The sequence below is a fragment of the Schistocerca nitens genome, chromosome 6 (genome assembly GCF_023898315.1).
Source record: "Schistocerca nitens isolate TAMUIC-IGC-003100 chromosome 6, iqSchNite1.1, whole genome shotgun sequence".
Classification (NCBI taxonomy): Eukaryota; Metazoa; Arthropoda; class Insecta; order Orthoptera; family Acrididae; genus Schistocerca; species Schistocerca nitens.
The window spans coordinates 254,734,973-254,755,110 of NC_064619.1; the positions used below are offsets into that span (position 1 = coordinate 254,734,973).

The 20,138-nt window shown below is 43.4% G+C and overlaps 1 protein-coding gene and 1 pseudogene across 1 annotated transcript in view; one reads left to right on the plus strand and one right to left on the minus strand.

Annotated features, from left to right (window-relative positions):
- Positions 1–12,663, plus strand: part of LOC126262547 (cuticle protein 19-like) — an 81,619-nt gene extending 68,956 nt beyond the window's left edge. The window contains exon 3 of the mRNA XM_049959232.1: positions 11,797–12,663. Within this exon, the coding sequence (XP_049815189.1) occupies positions 11,797–12,108 (312 nt within the window). The 3' untranslated portion in view covers positions 12,109–12,663. The remainder of the gene's footprint in view (positions 1–11,796) is intronic.
- Positions 10,090–10,207, minus strand: LOC126263898 (5S ribosomal RNA; annotated as a pseudogene).
- Positions 12,664–20,138: the final 7,475 nt, after the last annotated feature.

Here is a 20,138-nt window from a genome sequence, read left to right on the forward strand (position 1 = left end):
CAGAATTGCCTCTGTCGTCCCTTTACTCTTCCTAAAGCCAAACTGATCGTCACCTAGCGCATTCTCAATTTTCTTTTCTGTATATTATTCTTGTAAGCAGCTTCGATGCATGAGCTGTTAAGCTGATTGTGCGATAATTCTCGCACTTGTCAGCTCTTGCCGTCTTCGGAATTGTGTGGATGATGCTTTACCGAAAGTCAGATGGTATATCGCCAGACTCATATATTCTACACACCAACGTGAATAGTCGTTTTGTTCCCACTTCCCCCAATGATTTTAGAAATTCTGATGGAATGTTATCTATCCCTTCTGCCGTATTTGACCGTACGTCCTCCAAAGCTCTTTTAAATTCCGATTCTAATACTGGATCCCCTATCTCTTCTAAATCGACTCCTGTTTCTTCTTCTATCACATCAGACAAATCTTCACCCTCATAGAGGCTTTCAATGTACTCTTTCCACCTATCTGCTCTCTCCTCTGCATTTAACAGTGGAATTCCCGTTGTACTCTTAATGTTACCACTGTTGCTTTTAATGTCACCAAAGGTTGTTTTGACTTTCCTGTATGCTGAGTCTGTCCTTCAGACAATCATATCTTTTTCGATGTCTTCACATTTTTCCTGCAGCCATTTCGTCTTAGCTTCCCTGCACTTCCTATTTATTTCATTCCTCAGCGACTTGTATTTCTGTATTCCTGATTTTCCCGGAACATGTTTGTACTTCCTCCTTTCATCAATCAACTAAAGTATTTCTTCTGTTACCCATGGTTTCTTCGCAGTTACCTTCTTTGTACCTATGTTTTCCTTCCCAACTTCTGTGATGGCCGTTTTTAGAGATGTCCATTCCTCTTCAACTGTACTGCCTACTGCGCTATTCCTTATTGCTGTATCTATAGCGTTAGAGAACTTCAAACGTATCTCGTCATTCCTTAGTACTTCCATATCCGACTTCTTTGCGTATTGATTCTTCTGACTAATGTCTTGAACTTCAGCCTACTCTTCATCACTACTATATTGTGATCTGAGTCTATATCTGCTCCTGGGTACGCCTTACAATCCAGTATCTGATTTCGGAATCTCTGTCTGACCATGATGTAATCTAATTGAAATCTTCCCGTATCTCCCGGCCTTTACCAAGTTACCTCCTCCTCTTGTGATTCTTGAACAGGGTATTCGCTATTACTAGCTGAAACTTGTTACAGAACTCAATTAGTCTTTCTCCTCTTTCATTCCTTGTCCCAAGCCCATATGCTCCTGTAACCTTTTCTTCTACTCCTTCCCCTACAACTGCATTCCAGTCGCCCATGACTATTAGATTTTCGTCCCCATTTACATACTGCATTACCCTTTCAATATCCTCATACACTTTCTGTGGTGTCACCGCCAGACACCACACTTGCTAGGTGGTAGCTTTAAATCGGCGATAGTTAGCATAGCCTTCAGCTTAGTCAATTGCTACGACCTAGCAAGGCGCCATTTATCCTTTGCTATGTATCTAATGAAGCATGTACTGTAACAAGACCAATGTTCACCAGTTGTGGATTAAAGTTAAGTATTCCAGCAGCTACGTACTTTTCTTTATAGCATTCATTAAGTATCCTGTTTCAGACCTCACGCCATCCTGCGTGAGCTTATAGCGTGCATTTCGGTTTCCTCAAACAACACGGTGTTGGCACTTCTGCCGACACTTCACTTTCTCTATCTGTTCATCTTCAGCTTGCGACGTCGGATGTATACCTGAACTATCGTTGGCGGTGTTGGTCTGCTGTCGATTCTGATTAGAACAACCCGGTCACTGAACTGTTCACAATAACACACCCTCTGCCCTACCTTACTATTCATAACGAATCCTACACCTGTTATACCATTTTCTGCTGCTGTTGATATTACCCGATACTCATCTGACCAGAAATCCTTGTCTTCCTTCCACTTCACTTCACTGACCCCTACTATATCTAGATTGAGCCTTTGCATTTCCCTTTTCAGATTTTCTAGTTTACCTACCACGTTCAAGCTTCTGACATTCCACGCCCCGACTCGTAGAACGTTATCCTTTCGTTGATTATTCAATCTTTTTCTCATGGTAACCTCCCCCTTGGCAGTCCCCTCCCGGAGATCCGAATGGGGGACTATTCCGGAATCTTTTGCCAATGGAGAGAACATCATGACACTTCTTTAAATACAGGCCACATGTCCTGTGGATACACGTTACGTGTCTTTAATGCAGTGATTTCCATTGCCTTCTGCATCCTCATGTCGTTGATCATTGCTGATTCTTCCGCCTTTAGAGGCAATTTCCCACCCCTAGGACAAGAGAGTGCCCTGAACCTCTATCGGCTCCTCCGCCCTCTTTGACAAGGCCGTTGGCAGAATGAGGCTGACTTCTTATGCCGGAAGTCTTCGGCCGCCAATGCTGATTATTTATCAAAGTTTAGGCAGTGGCGGGGATCGAACCCGGGACCGAAGACGTTTTGATTATGAATCAAAGACGCATCCCCTAGACCACGGGTACGGGTATATATCCTCACCTGATTTAGTGAAACCAAACAGTAGGAGTCAAGTCCCACACTTACTTATGGAAGTGAATAGACGTGCAGAGCTTCAAGCAAACAACCGTAAGGTACACATCTTCTGATACTGAATCATTCAGTTTTACAAGTCTACAAACGTGTACATTCATAAAGTGACTCCGTACTTGTAACAATTATTTCAGTACACTTTGCGGGGGACAAGTAAACACTGCGAAATGCAATTTCCAAGCAACTTATCACAAAATTTACTTTTTTTTACGAAATCTGCTTCAATGTGTTAGCCAAGATAATCTGTGTTTTTATTTCTCTCGGTTGTATACATTTTCAGTATATATCCTCGTCAACAGATACCTTCTTAAAGTATTTTTCACGTGTGTGTTTCGTGTCGTATATGATATCTAAAGAGACGAAGATTATTAGTTATATTCTTATAAGTGCAAAGGGCATACACAGCAAAGCTCATTTAAAATCCTCAGACCCTGCGAGATGTCGCAGTGGTAAGAAAATGGATTCGCATTCGGGAGGATGACGGTTCGAAGTCCAATCCGGCCATCTCGATACAGGATTTCCGCGGTTTCCTTAAATCACTTGACGCAAATGCCTGGACGTTTCCTTTGAAAAGCAAATAGTCGATTTCCTACCTCAATCCGATATCGTGTTCTGTTCCTAATGACGAGGAGTTGAATGAAAATCTTCCTTTTTTAAAACCTTTCACTACTACTGAGATATGACGTTGAGGTTACTCAGTGACCTATGGTTTACGAAGTATCACCTTTATTTTTGTCTTGACGTGCTACGGACACCGGAATACGACATGGGCGTACAGCGCGTGTGTTTTTTAACGATGTACTGCAGGCGGTGGAAGGACTGTATTCTCTCCTCAGGATTGGTCGTGAGCATACATAAACCTGGATAATCCGGAACCAGACCGAGAGACCGCCAAGCTAGAAGCCCGAGAGCGTCAATTGCTTCTCTGTCACGGTTACGCGGTCACGGAGATACGCTGGACGCTATACTTACGACTGGAAATAGATTCTGCACGGCGCATTGCTACCTTGACATTTAACGGGATTTCATAGAGAACTATATCTGGAGGTTGTAATGCGAGGTGCACCGCCGTAACACTTTTACATGGTCATCTTCTTGAAAGTGCACTGGTATTACAGATAGCAGAAAATTAGAGGTTGCTTCCACGCCTGTGTATCTAAGATGCATAGTTCACATAAGCTATTCAGTATCCTAGTTAAACCAATCATCGCTACTTAATATGGTTTAACAGTTTACTAACGACCTAACGAAATAGGTTAGCAACATAGAATGAGCTATTCCGACATTACAAGGGGGAGATGAGTTCTACAAGGCTGTTCCTTCAATCGCTCCTCAAAATATTACATTGAACCACATACCGTAGATTAAAGGTTTTACACACATAACCAATAATAGACTCTTATGGGCGAATGGGATAGAAGGGAAGATCTGAGCATGACTTGCATTACAATATTATGGACGTAGAAGATATCTTGTGAGATGAGTGTCCGCTGGGAGATAGAAATTAATTGGTTGGCGAGGTCATCGGACCCGTCGAATTAGGGAACGGTGGAGAAAGAAGTCGGCCGTATCCTTTCAAAGGAACCATTCTGGCATTTGTCCCAAGCGATTTAGGGAAAACTAAATCATGACGGCCGAATGCAGTATTCAACCACGATTCCAGGGGCTAACCACTGCGCCACCTCACTCGGTGAGCTATAAATGAACATCAAACATCTTTAATGTGTAGAAAACTTAATTTTCTTAACTGTTTCGTTTATTCAGAGAAATGACACACAGGAGCAGCGCTCTTGACAACGGGTCAATGGTATAAGAAGTAGCTTAAGCGCGCCCTCAGACTTTCGCTATCTGCGGTTTTTCTTACTATCATCTTTCGTCATACCATATTTACAAGATGAATCAGGAGGAAAGGTGCATGCTTTGAAGAGGGTTACTATTGATGATTTTGGACAGACAAATTCAAATGGACATATGTACTTTTGTGAACCGTATCCGACGTACAGCTGTTTGGAAATCACGGGCGTCAATCGCATGAGCTTCACCAGCACTTACATGCGAATGCAACCAAAGCCACATTCGGCTACATTGTATTGCCTTTACTGACCATTTGAATGAGCATTTCACTTGTGCATTGTGGGGCGGCGAGTCCTACAAGTGAACACGTTGTTTACCTCACGTCTCAGTGCTACATTGGTTGCACCGGTGTACTACAGTACGGTTACGTGTACAGACAAAACAGTTCAGTCAGTGTAGTGAAAATGCCACATGTCTTCACAAATGTGCTGTACGATGACATGATATCTCTGTCGACGGGATCTGCAATGGTAATTCCAGAGCCGCTGTAAAAGACCGTACGTAAGAGCTCAGATGAGTAACTCACCAGCTGTCTACAACAGCTGCAAAATGCACTGCAATTGACTGTGGACTTTTTTAACCTTTTTTTGTGAGGAAATTTGCGCAATTACACAAAACATTAGATCACAATGTTTCATTTACGCTCACTTGCATTTATCCTGTTCACCAATGTTTTCATTAATTTATTCGGAAGTTGTTAAGAACCGGACATGCGTTCGCATTACCTTTTTTTGTTCAGAAGCACTAATACCATCACCCCTCAAAGCATGAGAGTTCTCTCCTGACAGCCGGCCGGTGTGGCCGTGCGGTTCTAGGCGCTTCAGTCTGGAACCGCGTGACCGCTAAGGTCGCAGGTTAGAATCCTGCCTCGGGCATGGATGTGTGTGATGTCCTTAGGTTAGTTAGGTTTAATTAGTTCTAAGTTCTAGGCGACTGATGACCTCAGAAGTTAAGTCGCATAGTGCTCAGAGCCATTTGAACCATTTCTCTCCTGACTCATCCTGTATATATTAACAGTTTGATCTGACTTGGTCGACACCGTACCTTGTGCTTTAGTATCTCATTTCTCATGGTAAATGGAGTTATTGTAAGTGTAAAACATCAGTCAAATTTTAGATGCAGATACATGATAATCTGCCAGTCTGGCACTCCAGTTTTCGTACTGCGCATGCGAATGCTTTTTTCGCCACAACCTGGCAGGCCCGAGAACGATTCGCTGTTGGTGTCGACTGTAGCTCATTTGAGCTCACTGTATTTCTTCAGTCATTATAGACATCAAAGTACTGAAAAGTGAAACGATAACTTCAGATTCTACAAGAGGAATTTTACGACACGTACTTCTGAAATAAAATAAGACGCAAGAAAAAGTGATTGAAGCAAGAAAGAGGATTATTTTTTATTTTAGAGAGAGTATATAGGTTTTATCACAAATGATTCAGGTATCTATTATTGGACGTGATTTGCCTAGTTCACTCTGCTTGTTGCCAAATAGTGTCCTTTCACGCGGTTCCTAGCTTGTACTATTTCTCAGTAAATACTAATCAATCGCAAGCACAAACTTCATGCAGGCCGGAGTAGCTTTTAAGCCAGAACCTTCTGAGCAGTAATCTTTTACCATTGTTGCCACGCTCAATTGTGAACTAAATGGTGTAAATTATTCCACATGGCATCACTACTCAATGTATGTCACTGTGTAGGAGACACATAGTTAGGCAATAATCTCTTGCTTAGCACCTACTCTTCAACCTTCCACATTTTGTTACCTTGTGTGACTCAAAGGTTGCTCGGAAGATGCACAGGGCTGCTTCTCAGACGGTAGTCTGCTGAACACTGCGAAAAGCTCCCACCTCCTAGCTAGCATACAAACGTCTCAAGCAGACATCCTTTATTAAAGGCACACACAACAACTTAAGTATACACATAATTTTGTCACTACTATTTTAGTCAGTACGATGGCACTGCGGTAGCTTCCTACTCGTCTACTCGTTCCCCCTTACTGAAGCGTGTAGTGGCTTGAGGCAATTCATGACTTAGTACAGAAGCCCAGTGCACGATCTTGCGTTAAAAGTAGCACTGACAAGGCGAAATGATCGATTGTCGATATCAGATAGCCTTTAATGAAGCTCTGTTTTGTGATGCCGTGAAGGGACCATCCGACCGCGGTATCATTCCATTACAGGAACGGTGAGGTCTTGAATAGCGGTATGTTCCATGTTATAGTCCACGCTTCAGACTGAAAACTTATAAATATTACCCAGTCTAAGCAAAGTGGTTGTGTTCTTGTTCATTCCAGTCCCACCATATCCTTAACAGCTATGAGCACTTCTTCGTCTTCGATACTGTGAAACAAATTTCATCTACTTGAGATGTGCCTGTATAGACTAAAGCGAGAAACAAATGTCTAGTAAACATGCGCTCTAAAATGCGTACCATAAGAGGTTTGACCACGTGCTCAGTAGAAGAGATGTGTTTCACAGTGGTGAAGAAGAACAAATACCCATAGTTCTAAAGGTATGACTTTAGAGCCCACGTTTACTAGACGTTTTTGCTTCGTTCCTGTCATATTCCTGAATACTGACCATTCTGCCTGGAACACTGTATACTGGGTGGTTATAATTAAAATACTGCTGCACACGAAAGTCCATTGTCGACTGCAATTATCGTAAGGCAGCGAAACTTACTAGATATTATGGAGCGTTAATGCCGAACCAATTTTCGCTGGACAAATTAGTTCCAATTTTGGCACCACGTGAAAATCCATCGCTGTCAGTGCAAGAAAGACGTGTAGAAATGTTTCCATATGTGAAGAATTAGGAACGGGGTTTGGGCAGAACACATGGAGAAAGTGACAAAGACATAATGCTGATTTCATTGTTAACAGCCGCTTACACAGTTTGTTCAACATGAGCAACGGAGACGTCCACGAGATGCTGGTGCCCAAAATCTGAAGTATTCTTTTTTTTTTTGGCGTGAAACGGTTCCACATTAGCGCATCAGCATATCTGCCAAGTTGCGGTGCCATAACTACAGCACACAGTGGACCTCCCTGAGTAGCTGCATTGTAATTATAATCACTGGATTATAATATTTATAAATATAGTTACAGCGGCCAGTCATGTCGGTATACAACCATCGTCATGACCAGTGCTCCTTATGTAGGGGCAATGTTGCTCTCCTCGCTATTCTCGTGGAGTCCACTGAACCCGAAAAGACTCAGTCGACGAATTTACGGTTAAATGGGCAGTGTGGGGGAGGCTGGTGGGTTTGCTCTCAGAACGTACAGAGACGGGGAGTCATAGAACACGTTGGTTACTATAAAGTGAGTGTGCTGAGCACAATCCTTATTTCTAGAAATCGTGCTCTGGATTAATCGCTTATTAATATAACTATGTTTTAATTGTTGCCTGGATGGGAAAGTTCCATCCGTTTCAAAGAAAATTTACATACATCTGACACAATTTAAAATTTAGGATAGGTTTTTGATATGCTTAGACCATTTCGATATATATATATATATATATATATATATATATATATATATATATATATATATATATATTCCATACGTGAATTCAAATTATTTACTTTTAGGCAATAGGGACTTTAAAGAAAGTTTCTATCATAGCGGAGCCTACAGACAATACTTGTTGCAAATTAGGACATTGAGCGTCACATGTCAACTAATATAAATCATACAGCAGGAAGGCAATATTTTTCAGCTGGGCAATATCATTGAATTCTGGCTGCCGTGGGGTGAAAAGGAACGAAGGGAAGGGCTGTTCCAACATAACCCGCCTCAGCCTTAGCAGGCTTCCTTTTGAATGACAGTACCTGTTCTATACAAACCCCGACCCTCGAATCTTTAAAGTAGCGTGTTCCCATAACATTAAAAGCTTCAAACGTCTGGTTATTTTACAAATGAGTTAATGTGTTAAATACTGGCCATTTTAAGAAAAGCTAGTTTTTCACACATTAAAAGTCTGTGTCTTACAATGATAAAATTTCGCTAGTACATTCAATCTTATATGTGTATATTGTCTGCGAAGTGTGTTGCGAGTAGAGTTAGTAGCGAGGAAGTAATAAATTAACACTTCATATCAAGTGCAGAAGTTTTACGGCACGAACAGCGAAACTGTACTAAGCGCTTAACTTTTTCATTTCATCATTTTTGTGAGAGATGGTTCGTCGCCGAGAGAAAGCTTCGAAAAAGCTTGAAATTATGTTACAGTTTGTTCCAAGTGGCTACGTGCTCACATTCTCAAAAACTGAATGAATGTAATCTGCACGCTGTGAGTTACGCTGTCCTATCTTTAATACTAACTTTAATATTTGACTTACTGTGTTAAACATTCAACGTAAGGTTGCACTTCTGAATGAATAATTTATGATCGCATTTAGCATTTTGAATTTTTAAATTGGGCCAATATTATAAACTAGCTTAGCACCCACTGATTTGTTCATATAGACTGTGCGGTCTGCACAGTCTTTAATTTTTATGTTGTACACAAACTGCAACACCTTCTAAACTTTTCAAGCCAATTAAAGCCGTAGAAGCATGGTGTTTTCCGAGAGTACGTCTGACCAAAAAGCTATTCTGGTAGCTGGCGTCCAAGGTATTTGCTAAGGTATTAAGCGTTCTTGTGGTGATATTTCCATAGAAACTTTCATCTCATAACACATATTTCTTTATGTCTAATAGAGAAATGAATCCACGATTTTCCTATATTTAGCTTTCTTTAATATAACGAAATGTTTTCTTAAAATTATTCACCCGCTGTTTCACCCTCTTTGGAGTCTAATTTAGAAAACACTGAAACAAGTATTCTTTTTCATTTCTGGCAGATAATCAAAATACAACTTTTTCATAGATTTAGGTTTGAAAATAATTTCATAATGAAATAGTTTCATACAACTTTTCATCCCCTGTTTCTCCTACTTAAGAGTGAAATTTCGAACAAAATATTCAAATGTATCTGAATTCCTAAGAGACTAAGCTGCTGAGGTCATCGGTCCCTAGACTTACACACTACTTAAAGTAACTTAATCTAAGAGAAACACACACGCCCATGGCCGAGGCAGGATTCGAACCTCCGGCGGGAGAGGCCTTGCAATCCGTGGCATGGCGCCTCAAACCACGCGGCCTCTGCACGCGGCGAAATTTTGAACATTCCCTTCCTGAATGATGCGTACAGTGTAAGATCAACACTGTCTCCAGATTTCAAGTTTCTATCGTCAGCAGTTTTTCGTGGGTGATGATGGCCCTAATTCACCCCATTGGGGATTGAACTTCCAAAAACAATTTAACACGGACTTTTCTTTCATCTCTTACCGAGAAATTAAATACCAATTTTCAAATATTGAACTTTAAAAATGATTTGAAAACGGAAAATTTTCATAAAACATTTCACTACCTATTTCACTCCATTAGGGGATCAATTTTCAAAAACAGTGAAATGCACTCCGTCTTCAGGCCACAAGTGGCCCATCGGGACCATCCGACCGCGGTATCATCCTCAGCTGAGGACGCGAATAGGAGGGGCGGAAGGGTCAGCACACCTCTCTCCCTGTCGTTACGATGGTTTTCTTTGACCGGAGCCGCAACTATTCGGTCGAGTAGCTCCTCAGCTGGCATCACGAGGCTGAGTGTACCACGAAAAACGGCAACAGCGCATGACGGCCCGGATGGTCACCCATCCAAGTGCCGGCCACGCCCGACAGCGCTTAACTGCGGTGATCTGACGGGAACCGGTGTATCCACTACGGCAAGGCCGTTGCCAAAAGCAGTGAAATGCGTACTAAGAGAGAAGCCAAATACAAATTTTCATACATTTATCTTCGAAAATGCTTGCATGATGAAATATTTCCATCAAAACTTTCATCCCTTACTTCACCCTATAGTGGTTAATTTTCCAAAGACAGTGGAACACATAATGTTGTTGATAATTCTTCCGGGTTATATGGCCATGGTCCATGGAATACTTCTATTCCTAACGTTTCGTCGAATACTACGTTGGACATCTTGAGGTATGGCTGGTCCTGTTGAGTCCTGCCGGCTGACGAGTCGGCCTAAATACTGAGGAAATTGGGCGTGGTCTAGCTTGCACATAGTAGCAAAGAGAAAATTAGTCAAAGATAAAATGTAACTATCGATAATAGTGCGTCATAGATAAAAATCACTTATCGATTCTGTAACGCCACTGTCCATATCTCGCTTAATTTCAAGGCCTCTTCTTTTCTACTAAAATTGTCTTCATGTTTATAAATTTCAATAGCCTCCCTATACAGTCGTGGATTAAAGTTCGCGGTAGCACTTAAAACTGTAGTTTCAGAAAATTTATCTACATGGTCACAGGACTGAAGTGCATGTTCCGCAACGGCCGATTTATCTATTCAACCCACTCGGCAAAGACTTTTACCCTCGTATTCACACTTCTTTTCGTAGTACCAATATAGACCTTGCCACAGGTACACGGAATTTTATACACATCGCTAGATGATAACGATGGCCTATCTTTAACAGAACGAATTACTTGTCCTACTTTTCTGGTAAGTTTCAATAACGGTTTCACTTTATGTTTCAGCAAAATTTTGCCGATTCGATCTGTAACCTTACTAGGACCAGCCATACCTCTGAGGATGTCCAACGTAGTTGGACGAAACATTAGGAATAGAAGTATTCCATGGACCACGGCCATATAACCCGGAGGAATTATCAACAACAGTACCATCCGGTCGTGAAAGCCTTCATTGTATGATTGGAACACATAATGTTTTTATTTTCAACCTGAAAGGCAGATTCATACTGCAATAAGCTTCGCTTTCAAATGCTTTCATAATGAAGTATTTTCAAAACACTTTTCACCCCTTATTTTACCCCCTTAGGGACGGAGGTTCTATGAATCCTTTCTTAAAAGACGCCTATAGTATAGGATCAACACCATCTGCAAATTTCAAGCTTCCATCCGTACTGGGTGATGACTCAGCGGCTCAGTCAGTCAGTCGGGACATTGCCTTTCATACACAGAGATTGAAAATCAAACTTTAGTTGCCACTGGTAGCAATCAGAGAGGCAACCTACAACTGGGTTTGCCGGCCATAGTGGCCGTGCGGTTCTAGGCGCTACAGTCTGGAACCGCACGACCGCTACGGTCGCAGATTCGAATCCTGCATCGGGCATGGCTGTGTGTGATGTCCTTAGGTTAGTTAGGTTTAAGTAGTTTTAAGTTCTATGGGACTGATGACCTCAGCAGTTAAGTCCCATAGTGCTCAGAGCCATTTGAACCATTTTTCGCAACTGGGTTTGGGTGGCAGTGCCCCACAGTAATATAGTCAGTCGACTGACACCTGTTTCTGCCGGTGTTGCAGGGTGACCACCACCACGACCACGTCCACGTGCCCGGCATGCCCTTCGACTTCGAGTACGCTGTGAAGGACGACGCCCACGGCGCCGACTACGCGCACCGGGCCAACAGCAACGGCGACGTGGTGCAGGGCGAGTACCGCAACCTGCTGCCGGACGGCCGCGTGCAGGTGGTGCGCTACACCGCGGACTGGGCCACCGGCTTCCACGCGGAGGTCTCGTACCAGGGAGAGGCGCGCTACCCGGCGCCCGCGCCTCCCGGCACCTACGGGCCGCCCCAGCAGCAGCAGCAGCCGCCGCAGCAGACCGGATACTGACCACCGCCCGCACTCACGACGACTCAGCCACCGCCGGGGGCGTGCCCGTCTCTCAAACGCCGCCCCCACTGCGCTCTACTTGTAGCCCCAACCCCCAAAACATCCACCCTGCCAGGCGAGAGTAATCCCTCTGAATGCTACAACCTGCCAACTCAACAGTTCCACACACTACGAAACGGCAAAAACACCTACGCCCCCGAATCTGTTAGTATTGCAATAGAACTGCAGTGGGAAAATGTCCAGTTACCTACGGCATTTATACTGCCGTTGGGGACTATTATTTGCGTCCACCCGGTGGTGGCGAAAGCTAATATTTATGTGTACGAGAGAGAGTGAGAGAGAGAATGAGAGAGCTCCGTCCGCGGACGGTCGCGCCGCCGGCCCGAGCAAAAAGACGATGGCAGGCAGCCTTGCCAGCACATTTGGTGCGCTTCGCTCGTTAGCGCGTTAACCGAGTGCGCCGCAGTGTTGCGTCAGATAATCTGTGCGAGTGTGTTAATGTCACGTACTGCTCTTTTCATAATGTACAAAAAATAAACATACTACTCAACTAAACCTAGTTTCTTTTCTATGTGTGTTTCAAACAACCTACTGTCCCCCTTGCCATCAGCCGGCCAGTGTGGCCGAGCGGTTCTAGGCGTATCAGTCTGGAACTGCGCGACCGCTACGGTCGCAGGTTCGAATCCTGCCTCGGGCATGGCTGTGTGTGATGTCTTTAGGTTAGTTAGGTTTAAGTAGTTCTAAGTTATAGGGGACTGATGACCTCACATGGTAAGTCCCATAGTGCTCAGAGCCATTTGAACCCACTTGCCATCACTTGTGCCACCTGAAGTAAATTTTTCACAGAATAGCGTTCGTGCTTTGATCAGAAGTACTGAGTGAATGTTTTTATAAGCGAAGTTCTTGGTCTTTTTACAAATTTATTTGCTGTTTGTATGTTAGATATTTATTACATCCCTTAGCCCCCTTTTTTGTTCATTTCTTTGTTACTTGCGCCATTTGACAATTGCATAGGAACAACTGCTGCTTGCTAAGGAACAACTGCCAATCACTACGCAACAGCTGCGACGGATCACCTGACAAAAATACATAAATTAAAAGAAAATGTAAAGGATCGTAAGTGTTAGCTACAGCGAACCGTGTGTAAGAACGCTGTGTGTGTATTCTACAGTTCAAGCAGTAAAGTGTCTGTCGAAGCCTCTTTCGGAACCGATTAGTACGACGTAATGTAGGGTACGGCAACACGTCTGCAAGACGTTATTTGAGAGCCTACGATCGTGGACGAACAGATGGACGGCTCGAAGCCGATGTGTCACTACTGTGCTTACAGTTAACGGGTGTGTCCAGATGTGCCACCACGAGATTAAAAAAGGCTCCTGAAGGTGGGAATGTTATGTGAAAGCATGCCGCTGGTCGTCGATGTACAGGTGATTTTGCCAGAACCATTTCGCGGCCATTAAATCAGGTTGTTTTGTATACTGAAAAGCCTGTTAAACCCATCCCACTTAAAACAAAGGCATCATCGAGAAGGAGTTCGTTGGTACAGGGAGCAAAAGTGGTCCAGAGTGAGACTCTCTGATGAATCCTTCTTCTCTCTCTTCTCTCTAGCATGTGAGTCTAGCCACCAGTTGTGAAATTCGGTAGGGAGCTGGTGTTGAGTGGAAAGCTACTGAGCTATAATGAATTGATTAATGTTTCTAAAAACACCAATGAATTTATTTTGTAAGAAGCAAAAATCCAACAATAACATTCACAAATTGCCTCAAGAACTGAACAAATTTCAATAACACAACCGATAGCAAACACCTCAAAACGGCAACACTGTAAAATCATTTCCTTTTAGTAAAGAACATAAAACGAACTAAAAATATATTTACATTACAAACAACAAAACATATGATCAAATGAATATATCAAAAATATCAACCATCGGCTATTGCCAGTAATTATCAAAACACATTGCCTTTGAGGTAGCCAAAATGACTGACAAATGTGGTTCAAATTTATGATGAAAGTGGCGGTGGCAGAGGCAACGCCAGTAGCAATAATTCCTCCTTCTCTACTAACATAGAACGGCGGTTCCAGCTACTGCAGTATTAGAAACCTTCATTAAAAATTTCAATCATGGTACACAGGCCTCTTTAACTAGACCACGGCTAACAAGACATACAATCACCTAACCTCTAACACAGAGACAACTCGTTGATCATTGTTATGCAGGAAACTCTGATTTGACTACTGAGGCATAAAATTTCTCTTTACTTTTTTTTATTTTATTTTTTTTAATTTTTCTTTTTTTTTCTTTTTGGTAGATTCAAATTATTTAGTAAACAGCTCGAGCTCGTGACACTAGCCAACAGGTAACTATAGACACGACTCAGAAATAAGGTAGCTACATTAAACAGTTTTCACTGAATATAAAGTACAACTCGTAAATCAGAAGAATTATATCTGCATTGTGTACCATCAGATTCTAAAATCAATTTGGAACAGTGACAGCCAGAAGCCCACACGCACTGACAGAACTGAACTCACACAATACCAGGCAAAACCTTCATCAATAACACATATATATAAGAAGAGATAGGGGATCCAGTATTAGAATCGGAATTTAAAACAGCTTTGGAGGACTTACGGTCAAATAAGGCGGATGGGATAGATAACATTCCATCTGAATTTCTAAAATCATTGGGAGAAGTGGCAACAGAACGACTATTCACGTTGGTGTGTTGAATATATGAGTCTGGCGACATACCATCTGACTTTCGGAAAAGCATCATCCACACAATTCCGAAGACGGCAAGAGCTGACAAGTGCGAGAATTATCGCACAATCAGCTTAACAGCTCATGCATCGAAGCTGCTTACAAGAATAATATACAGGAGAATGGAAAAGAAAATTGAGAATGCGCTAGGTGACGATCAGTTTGGCTTTAGGAAAAGTAAAGGGACGAGAGAGGCAATTCCGACGTTACGGCTAATAATGGAAGCAAGGCTAAAGAAAAATCAAGACACTTTCATAGGATTTGTCGACCTTGCAAAAGCGTTCGACAATATAAAATGGTGCAAGCTGTTCGAGATTCTGAAAAAAGTAGGGGTAAGCTATAGGGAGAGACGGGTAATATACAATATATACAACCAAGAGGGAATAATAAGATGGACGATCAAGAACGAAGTGCTCGTATTAAGAAGGGTGTAAGACAAGGCTGTAGCCTTTCGCCCCTACTTTTCAATCTGTACATCGAGGAAGCAATGATGGAAATAAAAGAAAGGTTCAGGAGTGGAATTAAAATACAAGGTGAAAGGATGTCAATGATACGATTCGCTGATGACATTGCTATCCTGAATGAAAGTGAAGAAGAATTAAATGATCTGCTGAACGGAATGAACAGTCTAATGAGTACACAGTATAGTTTGAGAGTAAATCGGAGAAAGACGAAGGTAATGAGAAGTAGTAGAAATGAGAACAGCGAGAAACTTAACATCAGGATTGGTGGTCACGAAGTCAATGAAGTTAAGGAATTCTGCTACCTAGGCAGTAAAATAACCAATGACGGACGGAGCAAGGAGGACATCTAAAGCAGACTCGCTATGGCAAAAAAGGCATTTCTGGCCAAGAGAAGTCTACTAATATCAAATACCGGCCTTAATTTGAGGAAGAAATTTCTGAGGATGTACGTCTGGAGTACAGCACTGTATGGTAGTGAAACATGGACTGTGGGAAAGCCGGAACAGAAGAGAATCGAAGCATTTGAGATGTGGTGCTATAGACGAATGTTGAAAATTAGGTGGACTGATAAGGTAAGGAATGAGGAGGTTCTATGCAGAATCGGAGAGGAAAGGAATATGTGGGAAACACTGATAAGGAGAAGGGACAGGATGATAGGACATCTGCTAAGACATGAGGGAATGACTTCCATGGTACTAGAGGGAGCTGTAGAGGGCAAAAACTGTAGAGGAAGACAGAGATTGGAATACGTCAAGCAAATAATTGAGGACGTAGGTTGCAAGTGCTACTCTGAGATGGAGAGGTTAGCACAGGAAAGGAATTCGTGGCGGGCCGCATCAAACCAGTCAGTAGACTGATGACAAAAAAAAAAGAAGGGCAACCAGGTTACGGAGTCAAAACAAGCCACCACGCTACACCAAGTGACATGCACACTAATCGGAATCTCACCCGTATTTCTCGTGAAATCCAGCTCCCATTGACATACGATTACTTAGAGAGCGCCGAGACAAGGATGAAACGAAGATTACTCGTAGTCGGAAATTCGCGGGTGTCACCCACCAGACGCCACCGCGTCCAGTACTTGTGAAGGTAGACCGGACTCGAGTCCGGCACCACAATGGGCACAAACTGCTTGTAATTTCAGTAACAGAGGACACGCCGATTACTGTACTTCCTGCCAAAGTAGCTTTTAACGAGCCATGTTCACGGCTGCGACCGACACGTGGCCCAGCCAAAACCCGCAATGAGCAAAGGCGCAACTCTTGTCAACGGGCCACGGCAGATGCTTGGCCACAACAACACGCCACCTCACTTGCGCTCTTCTCCGCCCGTGTCACACTCTCCATTTCTCCAGGTCGCCGCAGTCATTAACTGCCTTCTTCTCCGACCTATCCTCTACCGGCGGCGGTAACGCTCCATGCGATCTAGCGGCCAGAGCGACTCCAAATCCGCGGGAATTACGCGACATTAAACGCGGGCTCACAGCACAAGTTGATTTGGAGTGAAAGGATAATACGTTATACACCACAGAATGTTCATGACCGTCATCGATATTGCCGAGGGGTTATTTTGCGGGCATGTAAGAAGCACAATGGCCCAACACCGCAGCATATCTTTGCGCGAGGTACCGTTACTGCACAGCGGTACTACAGAGAGATTATTCTGGATCATGTCCGTCTGCTTAGGAATGCGGTTAGTCCCGACCCTTCTTTATGGATGACAATGCCTGCCCACACAGTACAGCTGAAAGTGAAGATACTGAACGTATGGAATGATCTCCGTACTCCCCGGACCCAATCACTATAGAGCCTTCCTGGAATGCTCTTGGCTGATGTGTTTCTCAACGAATACCCCTCCCCCCCCCCTCCTCGAACCTTGCATGAACTGAAAACCGACTCGAGAGAGGACTGGGGCAGTATCCCTCAGGGATTCCCCAACAATTTTGTAGCCAGCATGAATAACAGGTGAAAAAGGTGCCGTATTCATTACTGAAAGTCCGATATCGACCTGCTTGTTGGGAGTCTCACCTGTGTCAAACATGACCGTTATTGCCGGCTGCGGTGGTCTAGCGGTTCTAGGCGCGCAGTCCGGAACCGCGCGACTGCTACGGTGGCAGGTTCGAATCCTGCCTCGGGCATGGATGTGCGTGATGTCCTTAGGTTAGTTAGGTTTAAGTAGTTCTAAGTTCTAGGTGACTGATGACCACAGATGTTAAGTCCCACAGTGCTCAGAGCCATGACCGTTATTTATGTCTGTTTTTCGGCTTTTCCATGTTGTGAAATCTGTTCCATTTTTCCTTATAAATATACCCTTCTACCTCTATTACATATTTGTTGTTTTTCATGTTGTCTAAAATTGCCTGTGATTATTCTTGTCCAGTAATGTCTCTGTTCTTTAGCAATTTTCAAGCAGTGTGCATTCCACTCTCGGGAGGTTAACAGTGGCATGTAGTAGTCGTTCTACAGCCACTTATTAGGATACTTAAATATACATAAAATACTCTGGCTTGAGTAAAAAGCTGTATCCTAATCTGAAGCAATGGTGATGCATTTGCCGTGAAACTGAAGGATATCTGCGGGAGGTGTAGAGACAGGAACTAGGTGGTGGAAGGCATGTAGGATTATAGCTGCGGTGATAAAGGGTGGAATAGAACCTTCGTTTGGAAAAGAAACAGGTAAAGTGGATTAAAGTTGACAGTAATGACCTTAGCTCGTGACAGTTACGTTACTGATAAATCACAGGGATGTGTAGTAATCACATATCACTTTGTAACAGTCAAGAGCTCTCTATGATCACTGTTGCCTCATAGCTGTAACGGGGAAGGTCACTACCAGAAAGATAACCAGTTACGACCGGTTTTGGAGAAACAATATAGAGCTGGGATCCCTTAGTTCTTCATCTCCAAGCTGTTCACAAATATCGCCTTTTGAATTCCAAATATTCTTGCAGTACCTTACATATCAAGTATCTAAAACGTATCAAGTATCTAAAACACTACTGATATTATGGTGGATACATATGCTCATTCAACGTACTGCTCTCTGAGGGAGATGAAAGCGATTCAGCCTCTCGACATTTGACTCTTTAGTGAACAGCCGCTGGAATCCTTGTTTCCCTTCCTTATATTAGAAAAATGGCTCTGAGCACTATGCGACTCAACTTCTGAGGTCATCAGTCGCCTAGAACTTAGAACTAATTAAACCTAACTAACCTAAGGACATCACACACATCCATGCCCGAGGCAGGATTCGAACCTGCGACAGTAGCGGTCACGCGGTTCCAGACTGAAGCGCCTTTAACCGCACGGCCACACCGGCCGGCTCCTTATATTAGAAGCGTACAGTAAAGACACTGCAGTCTATCAGCTCCTCACTCTCATTTACACGATGCAGTTGTATCATACGTGGGCCACATTTACAAAAAACGCAAAATCAAGATACCTCATCTGCTTTCCTGCCCTGTATAGTTGTTCAAGATTCCCATCATTAGAGCGCCCGCTAATGGACTACCAGTGGCCCATACTGGCTTTGCACGGATAACTCTAAGTATCTACGCAGGACGACTTGTCTGACATAGCGATAATAAATAATATATAAAAACTCTCCTTGTGAACAAGTCTACCTATTAGGAAAAAACGAATCGGAATCCTTACAGTATCTCCTGAGATTAGCCTTCGCATACAGACACAAAAAAGAAGCAGGTGACCATAAATTACGATACATTATGTGATCAAAAGTATCCGGACACCAAGCTGAAAATGACTAACAAGTTCGTGGCCCCCTCCATCGGTAATGCTGGAATTCAATATGCTGTTGGCCCACCCTTAGCCTTGATGATAGCTTCCACTCTCGCAGGCATACGTTCAGTCAGGTGCTGGGACGTTTCTTGGGGAATGGCAGCCCATTCTTCACGGAGTGCTGCACTGAGGAGAGGTGTCGATGTCGGTCGGTGGGGTCTGGCACGAAGTCGGCGTTCCAAAACATCTCAGAGGTGTTCTATAGGATTAAGGTCAGGACTCTGGGCAGGCCAGTCCATTAGAGGGATGATATTGTCGTGTAACCGCTCCGCCACAGGCCGTGCATTATGAACAGGTGCTCGATCGTGTTGAAAGATGCAATTCCCATCCTCAAATTGCTCTTCAACAGTGCGAAGCAAGAAGGTGCTTAAAACATCAATTTAGGCCTAGGCTGTGATAGTGCCACGCAAAACAACAAGGGGTACAAGCCCCCTCCACGAAAAACACGACCACACCATAACACCACCGCCTCCGAATTTTACTATTGACACTACCACCATACTCACACCCTGCCATCGTATCGCCTCACTATGTGCCGTGATTCGTCACTCCACACAACGTTTTCCACTGTTCGATCGTTCATTGTCTACGCTGCTTACACCAAGCGAGGCATTGTTTGGCATTTACCGGCGTGATATGTGGCTTATGAGCAGCCGCTCGACCATGAAATCCAAGTTTTTTCACCTCCCGCCTAATTGTCATAGTACTTACATTGGATCGTGGTGCAGTTTGGAATTCCTGTGTGATGCTCTGGGTATATGTCTGCCTATTATACATTACGACCTTCTTCAACTGTCGGCGGTCTCTGTCAGTCAAGAGACGAGGTCGACCTACTATACGCTTTTGTGATATATTTGTCCCTTGACGTTTCTGCTTCACTATTAAATCGGAAACAGTGGACCTAGGGATGTTTAGGAGTCTGGAAATCTCCCTTACAGACGTATGACACAAGTGACACCCAGTGACCTGACCACGTTCGAAGTCCGCGAGTTCCACGGAGCACCCA